The sequence below is a fragment of the Nicotiana tabacum genome, chromosome 14 (assembly GCF_000715075.1).
Source record: "Nicotiana tabacum cultivar K326 chromosome 14, ASM71507v2, whole genome shotgun sequence".
In the NCBI taxonomy this organism is placed as follows: domain Eukaryota; kingdom Viridiplantae; phylum Streptophyta; class Magnoliopsida; order Solanales; family Solanaceae; genus Nicotiana; species Nicotiana tabacum.
Genome location: NC_134093.1, coordinates 35850708 through 35869038, shown reverse-complemented (window position 1 = coordinate 35869038; position 18331 = coordinate 35850708). Strand labels below are relative to the sequence as shown.

The window sequence follows — 18331 nt, the reverse complement described above, 5'->3', positions numbered from 1 at the left end:
TCTTCTTACAAATAATCATATATAATTTCTTTCTTATAGGCTATTAATTCCCGAATCTTTAAAACAGTTATCAAATCTAATTTGTGAAAATTACCTACAAATAGGTAATAAATTTATAATTGCATCACATAATCTATATCTATATATTATTAAAAGAAGAAGAAAAAGCCTCCACATTAAGCCAAGCGGCAGCCTCACAATATCTCACTTGGTAATTTATGACAAAGTTAGTTAGGTTAGGTAATAATTAGTTTCTTTTTGAATTTAAATTTTAAAAAAATTAAATTATGCATTATGTGGCTGCGGGACAGGTAGGATACAATTTGAAAAATAGTTGCTACATCTCCCTGAGCACTTTAATACATACAAGTTCACAACTTCAAGCCCCACACTTATGTTGAACCAAACCCCAACCTTCACTTCATATTAACACGAAGCTCCCAATTTCTTTAAGCACAGACAAAGCAAGATTTACCACTAGCAAGGAATAATTTTCTTTATAATATATACAAACACCAACATTATTTTTCTTTCTCTTTCTTTTCAATTCCATATAAGTGGCTCTCATAAATTTTTTTCAAATAGTGCATCTTTGTCCTTTTTTATAGTTCCACTCAAGACCCCAACCACACCTCCACTTAGCTTTTAACAAGCATAAAAATATATCAAGTGCTCAAGAGAGGTAAATAGTTCAATCAGATAGTCAATTCAAATAAAGGGGTCAGGCTTGTAGTGTGGTTGCCAAAGAAAATAGGATCACAGGCTCAAAAGGCCTAACTATAATACAAAACAATTAAGCGGGTCACAGACATATAATTGACTCAACAAAGAAATGTCTTTATCACTTCCTACACTAAACAAGACTGCTATTTCGCTTTGCAAACACACGGAATAAGTTTTAGACATCAACTGACATGCACAGAATATCAATACAAACCTCACTCACACAATGGCACATAACTCACTTAAGATTGGATCTTACCTGACTCTCTAGTTAAGCAGTTAAGCAAAGTCACACTCGCACAAATTAAGGTACTTATCCGTCCATCCAGAACTGAGCCTAGGCGTCACAACTTAGGCACTCACCACTCTCAAGGCATATGCGGTCAAAGAAAATTGCTTCAAAATAGCGCTATTACTCAAGATTCTATATTCCGAAAAAAAACTAACTGCACCCGATTCAGGTAAAACCCTTGAAAAAGAACCACGGCACAAAGAAAAATCAAGGGGAAATTATTACACTACCTAAGAAAGTAAAATAAAATCAAATAAAAATAAAAGACATATTATTGGATTTTTAATTTTTTTGATTTTTTTGTATTTTTCTGGTTCGACTTCAAATCCCTCAAGAAGTCAGTCGACGAAATCCATCATCGGGAAGAGTCGAAACTAAATAATTATGATTACTAACTATTACATGCCGATAGAATTTAGAGTTATAATTACAGGCCATATTGTCTAATAAAGCACGAAACAAATCAAACAAAACCAACTGGTAAATAGAAAACAAACAAATACAACCAAATAGGAGCACCACATCCAACACTTAAGAAATTGCATTGTCCCCAATGAAAAATAATAGAAACAAGAGTAAAAAGGTAACTCCCTAAGGCCCTTGGCCTACTCATCATCAACACCCTCAAAGGTGCGCATGTACTCCTCATCATCGGAGGGAACATAGTTTACGTCCTCATCCGAAGGCATTTATGCTCCATCTGCCAAGCCCAACCACTGCTGAGTGACCGCGGATAGGGGGTGATCCTCTTGCAGTTTTGCCAAGTCAGTCTCCCCCCGAGCAGAGCGCAGGCGCATATCAGCAAATAGCAGCTGCAGTGTCTCCTTGACACAAAGTAATCTCTGATCCATAGGAACAATAACAGAAGAGGGGTCTGTCACAGTTGTGACATCAAAGGCCTTAGGAGACCGAAGCACCGGAATCGTCAGATCATAATGGAACTCCTCCTTCACAAGGGGCATCCGCAGAAGCCGAGTGATCATACTCAGGAAAATACAGGCGGTGGGCCCCAAGTAGTCATACTCGAGCCATGTGCTCAAGAATAATCTTGCCAAGATCATACTTCATCCGAGTCAAGATGGCATAAATGAGACACACCTTCAACCTGGAGATATTATGTCGTTCTGGGTAGGCATGATCTTTGCATTAATCAATCAGAGAATGACCCTGGCGGGATGCTGGGAATTGCTCTTCTTCATGTCTTTGTGGAACTCATTAGCATCTCACGTCCACGTGGCAGAACAATCAGTGCCACACTGCTGGCGCCTAATATCAGGATAAGAGACCAATGCAGTAACCTCTGGAACAACTTATGAGGGTGCTCTGTGAACCCCATAATATGATTTATCACCTCTGAGAAAAAGGGGATCATCTTGCCTCTCACCTACACCTCATACACCACATCCAAACTGGCCTCAGGCTGCCAGTTGGCATAGAACTCCTTTACCATGTTCACATTCACCGACTCACCGGGACAGAACAAGCTTTTAAACCCAGGTATCTAACGTTGTTGTATATCCCCGACTACTTCCTAGCTAGCTTGCCATCATCAATACCAACTTTCGGGTCGGGGCTCACCACAAGAACAAAGGTCCTGTACAAATTTCTAGCATGATCTGGCACAACCCGAATGCCATACTCGCAGCCCGGTACTACATCCGTATCTGGATCAGTGCGCTCCACTTTCTCCTCCACTGGGGCGGGGGCCGGTGCCCACCTACCTCATCTACGACTACTAGAGGCAACCTCGAAAGAACCTGTGTTAACACGTTTGCTAGGATGGCGAGACATTATACTTGCACAATACGAACGCAATTAGTCACAACACTTAAAATTAAAAAAACAAATAAGACCAAACAGGGTAACCACCCCACACTTATGTTATTAGCATGTTCACAAAGTACAATATATATCTGGGACTCAGACTATTCTAAGTGATCAAATACCACCAACATAATATTACAACAACATAACCACGGATTATACTAGTGTTAAATACAAAATCAAGAAGCTACACTAGTAACTAAGAAAAGAAAAATAAGAAGTTATACTAATTTACTACTAACAAAATTAAGAAGTTATAATACAACACTACACAAGTACTTAGCATGAATCGGACACCCCAAGTAGCACCTAGCAATACATTAGCATGGGGTGGTCAATCGATTAGCATTCGGGGCTAACACGTTAAAGTTCCACAACATAAGAACATGACCTCCCACCCCACACTTATCATCTAGAAATACATCCCACAAAGCACTTCCCTTTTAAATTAGCAACACTAATACAATTTTATGTCACTAAGGCATTTCAACAAATACATTGTGGGCAAATCTTTCACCATCTTATTTCAATTAAAAGTGGGTTAGAACCACCATACAACCACATCAAACACACCACCCAACACAACCTCAACATCCCCACATCTTCAAAATAGCACAAAGTGCACAAATTTTACATACAATTCACCAATTTTCGGCCATAGTGGCACCCCCACCAAACTTCATCATAAAATAACTCCAATGCCACCAAAACATCCCACAAATCCTCCGCAATCATAAGAACAATGAAAAACCCACAAGTTTATGCACAATTTTCGGCCAAAAATATGAATATTAACAAAAGAAATTGAAAAACTATTTAGGGTTATAGATATTAACTAAACTACCTAAAATTACTACTAAAAAGAGAAGAGATGAGAAAAGATAACTTACCTTGATGAGTAATGAAGATGATAGAATTTGAGTGGAAGAAATTTGAAGAAGAAGAAGAAGAATTTGGGGTGAATTAGAGAGGAAAGTTTGAGAAGAGAGAATGTGAGATATGGGAGAAGGGGTTGGGGAACGGGTCTGTATACCTGGGCGCTCGTTATTTTTTAACTTTTTCCATTGTTTTTTAAAAACTCTGGCCCAAATATTTGCACAGCCTCATCGTGGGGTGTGGAACCCCATGCGGCGTGGCAATTGAGATGTTCAACAACCCATTGGCCTAGCGCGGCGCCCCATATGGAGCGCTAGGCCATTTGTCTCAGAGTTCCGATTTTATTTTCGTTTTAGCCTATGGGTTGCACCCCAACTCTATTATGTACTTATTTTGTGTCCAATTAATGCTTATACCTGTTCAAACAATTATCAAAAAATCCTAAACTCAAATAATCATACACTACAATTATCTAACTATCCTACAAAAGCAAGAAAAGGGTTAGAAGTAGTTCTGAGTTATAGTCGTCAGCTTGACTCCGTCACTTAAGCTCATTTGATCACGATGCTAGAGGATTGCTTGTCAAATCCTCCAACCAGGTACGATTTCAACCTATGCCCATCAACTGTAAAGCTCTCATTCCCTTTCTCATCTTGGATCTCAATGGCGCCATACAGTGAGACATGTTTCACCACATACGAACATGTCCATCTTGACTTGAATTTTCTAGGGAACAACCTAAGTCTACTATTGTATAGTAAGACTTTGTCCCCTTCATGAAACTCCTTTGGCTTAATCAGGTGATCATGCCACCTCTTTGTCTTCTCCTTAAAGATTTACGCATTTTTATACGCCTCCAGCCTAAACTCCTCTAGTTTGTTCATATGCGCCAACTTGTGTTCACCTGCAAGACTAAGATCAAGATTAAGCATCTTCATTGCCCAGTAAGCTTTATGTTCTATCTCAACAGGTAGATGACACGATTTTCCATACACTAATTTGAACAATGAAGTATCTATGATTGTTTTAAACGCAGTTCTGTATGCCCATAGATCTTTATCTAACTTTATAGGCCAAACCTTACGAGAAGCACTAACCGACTTTTCAAGAATTCGTTTAAGTTCACGGTTAGCCACTTCAACTTGCCCACTAGTTTGGGCATGGTATGAGGTTCCTATTTTGTGTGTGACCCTATACTTAGACAGCAATGCAGCAAACTACTTATTCATAAAGTGCGACCCATTTTCACTAATAATCACTCGAGGTGTCCCAAAGCGGGTAAAGATGTTCTTTCGTAAGAACACATACACCACCCGAGCATCATTGGTCCTAGTAGGGATTGCTTTGACCCATTTAGAGACGTAGGCAATGGCTACTAGGATATACTCATAAGAATGAGACGATGGAAATGGGCCCATGAAGTCAATGCCCCAAACGTAAAAAATTTCACATAGGCATGCCATCCCTCTTGCTAATATTACATACCCTTTGACACTTGTCACATGAAGCTACATACGCCCGTGAGTCTTTGTACAAAGTAGGCCAATAGAAACTGGCTTACAGGACCTTTGCTGCATTGTGATTTCTACCATAGTGTCCTCCAACTGCTCCATTATGGAAATGAGAAAAAATGCTTGCCATCTCTCCTTCAGGCACATATCTTCGAGTCACACCATCTGTACACAGTTTAAACAAGAAAGGGTCATTCCAAAAAATAACTTTTTACCTCACCTTGAAGCTTTCCTCTTTGATCACGAGAGAGGTCATGAGGAAACCATATACTAGCCAAAAGGTTGTCTACATCAGCATACCAAGGCGGCCTTTCGGAGATCGCAGCAACGGAGAAAATCTACTCATCAGGGAACTCTTCCCTTATTTCAACTGTTTCAACCGGAGGTCTCTCAAGTCGAGATAGATGATCTATGACTTGATTTTCTATACCCTTCCTATCTTTGATCTTCAAGTCAAACTCTTGGAGCAATAACACCCACCGTATCAGATGCAGGTTGGACTTCTTCTTACTCAACAGGTATTTCAAGGCTGAGTGATCATTGTGTACAATCACTTTACTCCCCACCAGATATGATCTAAACTTTTCAAAAGCAAAGACCACAACAAAGAACTCTTTCTCAGTAGTAGCATAGTTGACTTGTGCATCATTCAACTCTGGTTAGGGTGGGGGCTATGTGGGTCACCCTGTTCATTCAGCACTTCTAGCCACCAGCATTGCTCCGACCACTCCTAAGCTCCAGGCTCCTTATTATGCACCACCATTGTCTTGTGCACCTCCGGCATGAGGTACTTTCAGTGATCAGTCCAGCCGATTAGTTCCGAGCCAGTCACAGCAACCACGTCCTTTGAGAGCTTGTTTTGAGTGTGGTGACACTCGTCATATGGTGAGGGATTGCCCCAGACTCAGGAGGGGTGCACCTCCATAGACCACTCAGGCATCGCATACTCTATCGGGTCCTCAAGCTATGGTTACAGCACCAGCTACCACTCCACCTGCACAACCAGCTCGAGGTGGAGGTCAGACAGGTAGAGGTCGCCCTAGAGAGGGAGACCAAGCCAGATATTATGCCCTTCCTGCTAGGACAGAGGTAGTTGCATCCGATTCTATCATCACAAGTATTGTTTTGGTCTGTCATTAGAGATGCATCGGTCTTATTTGATCCAGGATCCACTTATTCCTATGTGTCATCTCATTTTGCTCTGTATTTGGGTATATCCCGTGATTCTATGAGTTCCCCTGTCTATGTGTCTACACCCGTGGGTGATTCTATTATTATTGACCTTGTGTATCGGTCGTGTTTGGTTGTTCTTAGTGGTTTTGAGACCAGAGCTGATTTATTATTGCTCGGTATGGTAGATTTTGATGTTATTTTGGGCATGGACTGGTTCTTGCCCTATCACGCTATCCTTGATTGTCACGCCAAGATGGTGACGTTGGCTATGCCAGGTCTATCGTGGCTAGAGTGGAGAGGTACCTTAGATTATGTTCCTAGCAGGGTTGTCTCATTTTTAAGGCTCGGCGAATGGTTGAGAAGGGGTATGATGCATATCTGGCATAATTGAGGGTTGTTAGTGTTGATACTTCTACCGTCGAGTCAGTTTCGGTAGTGAGGGACTATTCAAATGTATTCCCGGCAGATCTTCTGGGCATGCCGCCCGACAGAGATATCGACTTTGGCATTGATTTGTTACCAGGCACTCAGCCTATTTCTACCTTATTGTATGGCCCCAGTAGAGTTGAAAGAATTAAAGGAACAGTTGCAAGAGGTTCTCGATAAGGGCTTCATTCGGCCTAGTGTGTCGCCTTGGGATGCTCCTGTCTTGTTTGTAAAGAAGAATGATGGTTCTATGCAAATGTGTATTGATTATCGCCAATTGAACAAGGTTACAATGAAGAACATGTATCCATTGCCACGTATTGATGACTTATTTGACCAGCTTCAGGGTGACAGAGTGTTCTCTAAGATCGACTTACATTCAGGCTATTATCAGTTGAAGATTCGGGAGCTAGATATCCCGAAGACTTCTTTCAGGACTAGGTATAGTCATTACAAGTTCCTTGTGATGTATTTTGGGCTGACCAGTGCCCCCGCAGCATTCATGCATTTGATGAACAGTGTATTTCAGCCCTATCTTAACTCTTTCATCATTGTGTTTATTGACAACATTCTGGTGTACTCCCGAAACCGGGAGGATCATGAGCAGCACCTAAGGACTGTGCTTCAGACCTTGCGAGAAAAGAAGTTATATGCAAAAAATTTGAAGTGTGAATTCTAGCTAGATTCAGTAGCATTTTTGGGTCATGTAGTATCGAGTGAGGGGATCAAGGTAGATCCGAAAAAGATTGAATTGGTGTAGAGTTGGACCAGATCATCCTCAGCTATGGAGATCCGGAGTTTTCTTGGCTTGGCGGGGTATTACCGTCAATTTGTAAAGGGTTTCTCATCTATTGTTGCACCTATGACTAGATTGACCCATAAGGGTGCTCCATTCAGGTGGACTGAGGAGTGTGAGGAGAGCTTTCAAAAGCTTAAGACTGTTTTAACTACAGCCCCAGTATTGGTGTTGCCTACTGGTTCGGGGTCCTATATGGTGTATTGTGACGTGTAGCACATTGGTCTCGGCACAGTGTTGATGCAGGACGTTAGGGTGATTGCCTATGCATCTAGACAGCTGAAGGTGCATGAGAAGAACTATCTTGTCCACAATCTCGAGTTAGCAGCATTGTTCATGCTTTGATTTGGTGGCACTATTTGTATGATGTCCCTTGTGAGGTCTACACTGATCACCGGAGTCTACAACATCAATTTAAACAGAAGAATTTTAATTTGCGGCAGCAGAGATGGTTAGAGCTGCTTAAGGATTATGACATCACCATTCTCTATCATCCCGGGAAGGCCAATGTAGTGGACGATGCCTTGAGTCGCAAGGCGGAGAGTTTGGGTAGCTTAGAATATCTACTGGTAGAAGAGAGGCCTATAGACTTGGATGTTCAGACCTTGGCCAACCAGTTTGTTAGATTGGATGTTTCTGAGTTGAGTTTTGGCTTTTGTGGTTTCTCACTCTTATCTTTATGATCGTATCAAAGAGCGTCAGTATGATGACCCCCATCTTCTTGTCCTTAAGTACATGGTTCAGCATGGTGATGCCAAGGAAGTCACTATTGGAGATGACGGCGTATTACGGATGCAGGGCAGGTTATGTATGCTTAATGTAGATGGGTTGCGTGAGTTGATCTCTAGGAGGCCCACAGTTCGCGGTATTCCATTCACTCAGGTGCCGCGAAGATGTATCAAGACATGAGGCAGCATTATTGGTGGAGGAAAATGAAGAAAGACATAGTGGAATATGTAGCTTGGTGCCTAAATTGTCAACAGGTGAAGTATGAGCATCAGCAACCGAGTGGATAGCTTTAGAAGTTAGAGATTCCAGAGTGGAAATGTGAGCGGATCACTATGGATTTCTTTGTTGGGCTCCCGCGGACTCAAAGGAAGTTCGATGCAATTTGGGTGATTGTGGATAGATTGACCAAGTCAGCTCATTTGATTCCTGTGGTTACTACTTACTCTTCGGAGCAGTTGGCTCAGGTTTACATTCGCAAGATTGTCTGGCTTTATGGCGTGCTGGTATCTATCATCTCTGAACGGGGTACGCAGTTTACATCATAGTTCTGGAGAGTCATACAGCAAGAGTTGGGTACTCGGGTGGAGTTGAGTACAGCATTTCACCCTCAGATGGACGGACAGTCCGAGCGCACTATTCAGGTATTGAAGGATATGCTTCGTGCGTGTGTGATGGATTTTGGGGGTGCATGGGATCAGTTCTTGCCACTTGCGGAGTTTTCCTATAACAATAGTTATTAGTCGAGCATTCAGATGGCACTGTATGAGGCTTTGTATGGTAGGCGTGGTCGGTCTCCAGTGGGTTGGTTCGAGCGAGGTGAGGCTAGGCTATTGGGTATAGACTTGGTTCAGGATGCTTTGGAAAAGGTTAAATTGATTCAGGATCGACTTCGTACAGCCCAGTCTAGGCAGAAGAGTTATACGGATCAGAAGGTTCGCGACGTTGCATTCATGGTTGGGGAGCGGGTCTTGCTCCAGGTTTTTCCCATGAAGGGTGTTATAAGGTTCGGAAGGAAGGGAAAGTTGAGCCCTAGGTATATCGGGCCTTTTAAGATCCTTGAGAGGGTTGGAGATGTGGCTTACAGACTTGCACTACCACCTAGTCTCTCTGTAGTTCATCCAGTGTTCCATGTTTCCATGCTCCGGAAGTATCACGGCGATCCGTCTCATGTGTTAGATTTCAGCTCAGTCCAGTTGGACAAGGATCTATCTTATGTTGAGGTTCCAGTGGTCATCTTGGACATGCAGGTTCTATAGTTAAGGTCGAAGAACATCGCTTCAGGGAAGGTTCAGTGGAGGGGTCATCCGATCGAGGAGGCGACTTGGGAGACGAGTATGATATGTGCAGCCGTTATCCTCATCTTTTCACCACTTCAGGTATGTCTCTATACTCGTTTGAGGACGAGCGTTTGTTTTAAGATTGGGAGGATGTAACGACCCAGTCAGTCATTTTGAGAGTTTAGCCTCGAATCCCTATTTGTTGCTCCCTCTATTTCATTTTTGTGGTTACGTAACTTGCCGGGAGGTTTGTTTTATGGTTTCGGAGTGAAATGGGACACATAGTCCCTAAAATAGAAGTTTAAGTTGTAGGAATTGACCATAGTTAAAATTGTGTGAAGACGACCTCGAAATGGAGTTTTGACCGTTCCAATAACTCTGTAGTGTGAGTTTGGTCTTAGGAGCGTGTTCGGATGTTTATTTGGAGGTTCGTAGGTCATTTCGGCGTTAATTGGCGAAAGTTGGAAAAATGGATGATTTTTTAAAAGTTTGGCCGGGAGTGGACTTTTTGCTATTGGGGTCGGATTCTTATTCTGGAAGTTGGAGTATGTCCGTAATGTTAATTATGAATTGTGTATAAATTTGAGGTCAATCGGACTTGCTTTGATAGGTTTCGGCGTCTAATGTAGAAGATAGAAGTTCTAAAGTTCATTAGACTTGAATCGATGTGCAATTCGTATTTTTAGCATTGTTTGATGTGATTTAAAGTCTTGACTAAGTTCGTATGATGTTTTAGGACTGATTGGCATATTTGGTTGAGGTCCCGGGGGCCTCGGGTGGATTCTAGATGGTTAACGAATCAAATTTGGACTTGAAGCATTTGCTGGGATCCTGCCTTCGGGTGCTTTCGTACCTGCGGAATTTCGCCCGCATGTGCGAGCTCACAAAAGCAAGCGGGCGAGCGCAGAAGCGGTGCTGAAGAGGGTGGTCAGTGGTCACAGGTGCGACGAGGAGGTCGCAGAAGCAGTATCGCTTCTGCTGAAGGATGATTGCAGAAGCGGACGAGAGCTTGGGAGGCCGGTCCGCAGAAGCGCACCCGCAAAAGCGGGATTTGGACCGCAGAAGCGGTTGGCCAACGTCAGTGACTTTCCGCAGATGCGGTTGGCTGACCGCAAAAGCGGTGCCACAGAAGCGGCTAAATGAACCGCAAAAGCGGAAGTGTTGGGCAGAATGGTTTAAAATCGAGGGTTTACCATTTTTTTCATATTTTGAGATATAGAGCTTAGATTGAGGCAAAACCTTGAGGGGTTTTCATAGGAAACATTTGGGTAAGGATTCAACACTCATTTTTTATTAATGTCCACTAATCTATCATTAATTTCTTCATTTAATTAAGGATTTGGGTTGAGAAATTTAGAAAAAAAGTGAGGGAAAATCCTTAGGCCGCATTTTGAGGTTTTGATCGAGATTTTTGTATCGGATTTGAGTAATTTTGGTATGGGTGAACTCGATATCGAATGGGTGTTAGTATTTTGTAAATTTTACCCGATTCTGAGATGTGGGCCAGGGTCGACCTTTTAGGGTGATTTTCTAATTACTTTTTAAAGGTCATAATTTCATTATTTAGATTAGTTTCGTATAGTTATATTCATAGTCTGTAATTGATTTTGGCTAGATTCGAGTCGTTCAGAGTCGGAAAGTCGAGGGAAAGGCATTCTTATCGATTGATTGAGCGAGATTTGAGGTAAGTGACTTGTCTAACCTTGGGTGGGGGAAACTCCCCTTAGGTTTTGATACTATTATGGTATTTGTAATACGTGAAGGCCGTGTACGCAAGGTGACAAGTGCGTACTCGAGTTAAATATTGAAAAATCTGGTTCTTGCTGAGTAGTTTTCTTTTAATTCCTTAACTGAGTTTCTCTAGCATGTGTAGTCATCATGTTTAGTCTAGTATCGCATGTCTACGTGTCTTAACTCTTACTTGCAATTTGGGCAACATGATTAGTTGAATTACCTGCTTCCGTGATTTTGTATTCAGTCTTTAACTGTAGGATTCCATGCTGTAAATTCATTGTTCCATAGCTTATGAGTGTGTATTTACTTTTGGGACTACGAGGCGGTACCTAGGGAGCTCCCTTCTTGTGTATTTACTTTTGGGACTACGAGGCGGTACCTCGGGAGCGCCCAGTTGCATATTTACTTTTGGGACTACAAGGCGGTACCTCGGGTGCGCCCTTGTTGTTTATCTCTATTTGTTGTGTTGTTATCTTTTGTAATTTCTCATGGTTAAATTCTTAGTCATTTCATTATATTATTATATCTTGTGCCATGTTTCCTTTTTATTCCTGTAGGGGCCTGACCTGACCTCGTCATTACTCTACCGAGGTTAGGCTTGGCACTTACTAGGTACCATTGTGATGTACTCATACTATACTTTTGCACATCTTTTGTACAGATCCAGGTATTGCTTACCAGACCAGGTACTAGTGAGCTAGCCCGTACGTGGAGACTTCAAGGTACATCTGCCAGCATCCGCAGACCTCGGAGTCCCCCTCTATATTTATGATATTGCTTTCTTTATTTTCATTAGACTCTGATGTATAGAGACACTTAGCATTTTTTTTTCTTTAGAGCTTGTGACTTATTTCTACCGGATTTTGGGAGTTGTACTATTTTGAATCGCAGTTCTTATTTATTTCAGGTGTTGAAGTTGAGTTTTACCTTTATATTCAGTTATTCCGCAAAATTATTAAGCTTACCTAGTCTTAGAGACTAGGTGTCGTCAGGACATCCTACGGAGGAAAAATTTGGGTCGTGACATAAGTATTGGAATATTATTTAGGATTAGAGAGCTTTATATCGGATGAATCATAAGTGATAGTTTAACACAGTTGTCGACTCGAGGAAGTCGAGCCAATATAGTTATTTTATGTTCTATGAGAGTACTAATAAGTAAAATGAACGAACTAGAATATAGTTCCCGTATAGATCTCTACCAGTCGCATATCATTAATGTTCTCTTAATCAGTGATATCAAAAGCATAAGATAGGTTAAAGCTAAGCATTTTAGTATTCATCAATTGAGTCTTCCTCAAAGTCGTACTCTTACATTCGAGGACGAATTTTTCTAATGGGGAGGATGTTACATCTCGCATTTTTCATACGTTAAGCTACGTTGTGCGTTAGTCATAGTAAGCTCAGAGAGCTAGGCTATTCCTAAGTTTATAAGTGATTATGACTGCATTTAGTAAAGTTTCGGAAAGGTTAGAGGTTAAATAAATTGAAGCGAGTGAATTTCCATGAAATTTCCAACTTATGGAGTGACTTACAGACTGTACATTGGAGGTACGGACCGATGTTACAACCCATATTTTTGGGGTAATACTAGGAGTGCTTAACATGATAACAATGTCGTGTTATAAGGCATTTAAATTGTATAATAGTTGTATGCTAAGTGTTGAAGTCAAGCAAGTTGTAAAACAAAAGTCGGCAAAAGTTCTAGCAAATTATGTTCATAAGTTTACTAAACTTTGGGTTTGATGTCACTGAGCTTTTTTTCCTATATACTTAGATTTACAAAGTGATACACCCACCAAATTGAAGGTCTACAAGTCTAGTTTGCAGGCATCCCCATTGGGACCCACATAAGTGATGGAGTTAATTTTTGATGTTATAAAATGGTGCAGTCCTTTTCCTACCTTATTTTTCATGTTATAAAATGGTGCAGTCCTTTGCCTACCTTATTTTTCATTTAAAATAGAACCTTATGATCCCTAAATGCTCCCAAAGCATCTCCCTATCAATCACTCAAATTCCACCAAGGTTTTGAGGTAATTCTTCCTTCCGAACGACCGTAGTACTCGTATAAGCTTAGTTCTCGCTTGTTGTTGTTGAGCTGGAGATTTCTTCAGGTTGAAGCAAGTTGTTTAAGGGTTGTATATTATTGTTTAAGGTAAGATTGCCTTCTTCTTCTTCACGTGTATAGCTTAGTTTGAGCTTTAGATATACTTAAATGATAGAAGTTACTGGTCGAATCTAGTAGTTGAGTTGAGGGTTGTTTATAGGACGTTTTGGGGCTATTTTTGTTGCTTTTGAGGTGTTGGACGTATGGTTGCTAGTTGTGATTTTTGTTGTTATTCTAAACTTAAGGAATTAAGAAAATGGGGGAGATATTGTTCGATTTATCGTAGAACAAGTTTGTCGCTCATTAGCTAGTTGGTATATTTCTTTTATTGATACAAGGGATATTTTATCTATTTTAGAATAGTTGGGAAGAAGCTTATTCCATTGTCATCATTGAATACTCGATTTCAAAGGTATGTTAAGGCTATTTCTTTATTTATTTAGAATTAATTCCAAACAAGATTTCCAAGTGTGATTTCGAAAAGTAGGACCTTATAGATACTCGATTCGTGTATTCAATGATTCCGGGAACATTCTATTTGGTACTGCCCGATAATATGAGTTTTATATGATTATTGGTGTTCTATTCTTCCCCAGAAAGTGTATTATCCATATCGGCACCCTCAGAAAGACTTTCATTACTTGACAAATGTGAGAGTAGAGTATATGCCTTTCAGGTTGCCTTGTTACTTGAGATATATATTCAGTTATTTCCTTCAGCATTCCTTTATTTGAGTTTTGTACTTATATTTGATTATCCAGCTGCCTTACATATTCAGTACATTCTTTCGTACTGACATCCCTTTGTTGGGGGAACTATATTTCATGTCGCAGGTTTAGATAGATAGACTGATGAACCTCTAGAATAAGCAGTTTCAGCGTTCAGCAGTTGATCGGTAAGACCCCATATCATCCGGAGTGCAACTGAGTCTAGAGGTCTTTTGTTGTGGTTATGTATATAGACTTTATAGGTAGGACAGGGCCCTGTCCTGATCACGTCACTTATGTCAGATACTCTTAGAGACTTTTGTAGACACAGATGTACCTGTGGACAATCGTACTAGTTTATATGATGGCCTTGTCGGCCCTTATATGCATTTCATTGTGGGTTGGTTATGAGCTAATTTCATACGTTATGGCATTTTTAGCCTAAATATTTTTATATATGTTGTGGTACATGATTTATAGATTAGTGTGTTCGGTAAAGTTAGGCACCAGGTAGCAGTCGTTCCTCCCCGGGTATGGGGCGTGATATTTTTTATGAAATAAATTGCGTGAAATTAGAAAGATAAACAGGTAGAGAATTCTTCTATATTTCTCTAGATGTGCCAAGCCAAGAAGAGGAAGAGGAAGATGTTCCTCAAGGGGGAGAAATCTCAGATTCAGAAGATGAAGAATCACCTCCAAGAGGAACAAGAATGTTGAGTGACATCTACCAAAGATGCAACTTTGCTTGCATTGAGATAGAAAATTATGAGTAGGCAATAAAGCATGACGTTTGGAAGAAAGCTATGGAAGACGAAATCTGGATGATTGAGAAAAACAATACTTGGGAGCTTCATGATATACCCAAAGAAAAAGAGATTGTAAGTCAAAAATGGATTTGCAAAATTAAACTCAATCAAATCAGAGAAATTCAGAAGCACAAAGGAAAGTTGGTTGTTAGAGATTTCATTCAAAAGCCAAGTGTTGATTTCTATGGTACGTTTTCTCCAGTTGCAAGACTTGAGACAATAAGAATCTTGATTGTTATTGCTGCACACAAAAAAGGGAGATTTTTCAACTTGATGTTTAGTCTGCATTTCTAAATGTAAAACTTGAAGAAGAAATTTATGTTAAACAGCCTCAAGGGTTTTTTGTTGAAGGGGGAGAAGAGAAGGTATACAGGCTAAAAGCTCTTTACGGGTTAAAGTAAGCGTAAAGATCCTGGTACAATGAAATTGATACATATTTTCTCAAAACTAATTTTCAGAGAAGTAAAAGTGAAGCCACCTTGTATGTGAAGCAAGAACATGGCACCATTGTCATTGTTTGCCTCTATGTGGATAATATGATTTTTACAGGATTTGATGTGAAGATGATGATGAAATTCAAGCAAGATATGCTGCATACCTATGAAATAAGTGATCTTAGGTTGCTGCATTATTTCTTGGGCATTGAAGTTTCTCAAGTGTGAGAATGTATTTGTATTTCTCAAAATAAGTATATTAAAGGGGGAAAAACATAAATAGGCAATATTTAAGAAAACATTTCAAGAACCTAGTAGCAATAGTTATTTTACATTCGTGTCAACTAAATAAATATATTGCATAGCAGAAAATCACTCAATCCCATTAAAATAGGGATGCTAGTTATAATCCCTAAAAATAAGCAAAAATAAAAGGAAAGATGATAACGTTCATCCAAAAATAAAACTCCCTACCAAATTTCACTAAAATAGGCATATTAATTAATGATGCACAAGTCCTACCAATCACAAATAAATTACGGCACTTGTTACTCTTCTTGAATTAAAATATACATTCAGTCAATATGTTCTCTTTAATAATATTTTCATTAATTTTTCATTAAAACACATGTATAATTAATAATATGTCTAATATTGGAAGAAATCATGTATGTTGACTATAAACATCCTTATATTCTGAAAAATATAAAATACATATATTTAGTAAAAATATTTAAGATATATATTTGGTATACATACATTATAAATTATTTATATGTTTGGTATAATAAAAATCTTATATGATTATATAATAATAAACATGTATAATTAATAATACGGTATATTCTTAGAAAGATTAACTCATGGATGTTGCTTCGATTAAAATGTGTATATATAATTATATAGATGGTATAATTATGGTATTCCGTATATATATATATATATGTGTATATATATATATATATATATATATATATATATATATATATATATATATATATATATATGTCTGTGTGTTTGTTTGTTTATTTTTTCTAAAATTTTGAGATTCAAACCAAAATCACAAGGAAATATAAAAAAACAAAATCGAACAAATTGACAGATTAATGGATGGACGAATATTAAAAGAAGGATTTTGATACTTGGAAAGGCAATAGAGAAAGGAGTGAAGAGGTTGGATATCCGAAGAAGGAGAGTCAATGGTAGAGTGATATGAGATAGAAAGAGAAATAATATATTAAGAATTTAAACATAATCCCTTGTTTTCAAGAAGAGTTAGAGAATAAATGAGTTACTATTAAATACTAGTATTTTATTCAAATATGCTACATTTGTAATAGAATCTGCTATTATTGGAATAATTCAAATATGGTAACACTAATATAAATACTATTGGCCAAATACCTAGACGATCACTTAAACTTGGCTCCAATTTCCATTTTGGCACTTCAACTCACACTAGTACCCATTGAACACTCCAACTTCAATAATGTATACCTGTTTACCGGAAAAATCGGATAACGTTAGATTTTGTGTGTGGTTCTAAGGATATGCGATACAATTCGATATAAATCGTATAGAGAAATAGAGATATGTATATTCTTGACTATGAGAATGGGAATATTGAGCAAAAGAATGAATAAGGTAAAATAAAACAAGCATGAAGAACTATCTTTCAATATGAGAAAGTGATCTTTTGTTACAATGCCTTCTACTATTAGCTTACAAGGATTTTCCCTTTTATATAAGAGGGTTATTATAAAAAACAATAAAATAAAACATATAGTGGAAGGCCCATAATGACTTGTCTCTTCCTTGATTCCCGCCAAGATTCTCTCTCTTCGTGCGGTCGCAACGGCTCTTATTTGTGAGCTCGATATTGGCTCGAGTTCGTTACTGGGTTGGGTCCTTCGGTCTTGGCTCGAGTCCGACCTCCGAGATGGACGTCGCGTATTTCTGACCTCGAAGTAGTGTCTTGCGGATCGATTCGGTCACGGGCTCGATAGGGTTATCGAGCCGACTCCTCGATCGACCTTCGGGCTCGTTAGTGCCGACTTCGTAGCTCACTCCCAAAAATCTAATTCCGACTTTTTAACACTCGAACTCGATCGAACGTAGGAAGGCCGAAATCTATTTCGACTGTATACAGATAGTCCTCTCGTTTCTCACGAAGAATGCGGTGAGAATCGACGTGATTTTGGTGGTTCGATCGGGTTATAAGCCGACATTTTCACGGGGATTGATTATGACGTATGTGATAGTTGTCCTATCGATTCAGCCTTTCAAGTTATTTAATGCTTGTCAGATGGCGGTCGGCCACCTGTGATATTGAACCGTCACGATGCGAGTCTATAAATAGCTCTTCCATCTATCATTTACTTCTTTCACGCGTTCACTCCCCCAAATTTTCTCATCTTTTATTCCTTTCTTGTTGCTACCAGAGTTTTGGTGCCGTCTATTTTTCATTTTCCTTTGTCTTTCTTCCTCCCATATCAATGGCCAAGAGTTCGAAAATTGTGCCTCAAAAGGAGAAAGCTTCTTCCTCACGGCCGTCCAGCGACAAGGCGCCGGTGGAGCCGTCCACCTATGACTATATCCCCGGCCCGTGTATTCTAAAGATCGATTTTAGGGTTGAGAATCCTTCATCCGTCCCGGGTTGATGCGAGCACGTGTCGATGTATATGTGCTCTATAACGGAGGGTCATCTCGAGGCCGTTAGAAAAGACTGTAACTGGGGTTCCGAGGTTGTGTTGCAAGTTCCATCCCCCGAAGAGAGTGTCGTCACCCATGTGGAGAAGTTTTTAAGTGTTTACACTTATCCCTTCACATTGGGTCCGGTCGACCCGCTGATCATCGATTTTTGCAAGAGATATCAGGTCACCCTTGGTCAGATTCATCCCTCTGTGTGGCGTA

The 18331-nt window shown here is 39.8% G+C and overlaps 1 protein-coding gene across 1 annotated transcript in view; it reads left to right on the top strand.

Annotated features, from left to right (window-relative positions):
• LOC142168886 (uncharacterized) overlaps positions 1-14951 on the top strand; it is a 30432-nt gene extending 15481 nt beyond the window's left edge. The window contains exon 6 of the mRNA XM_075230055.1: positions 14767-14951. Within this exon, the coding sequence (XP_075086156.1) occupies positions 14767-14951 (185 nt within the window). The remainder of the gene's footprint in view (positions 1-14766) is intronic.
• The last annotated feature ends 3380 nt before the right edge of the window (positions 14952-18331 follow it).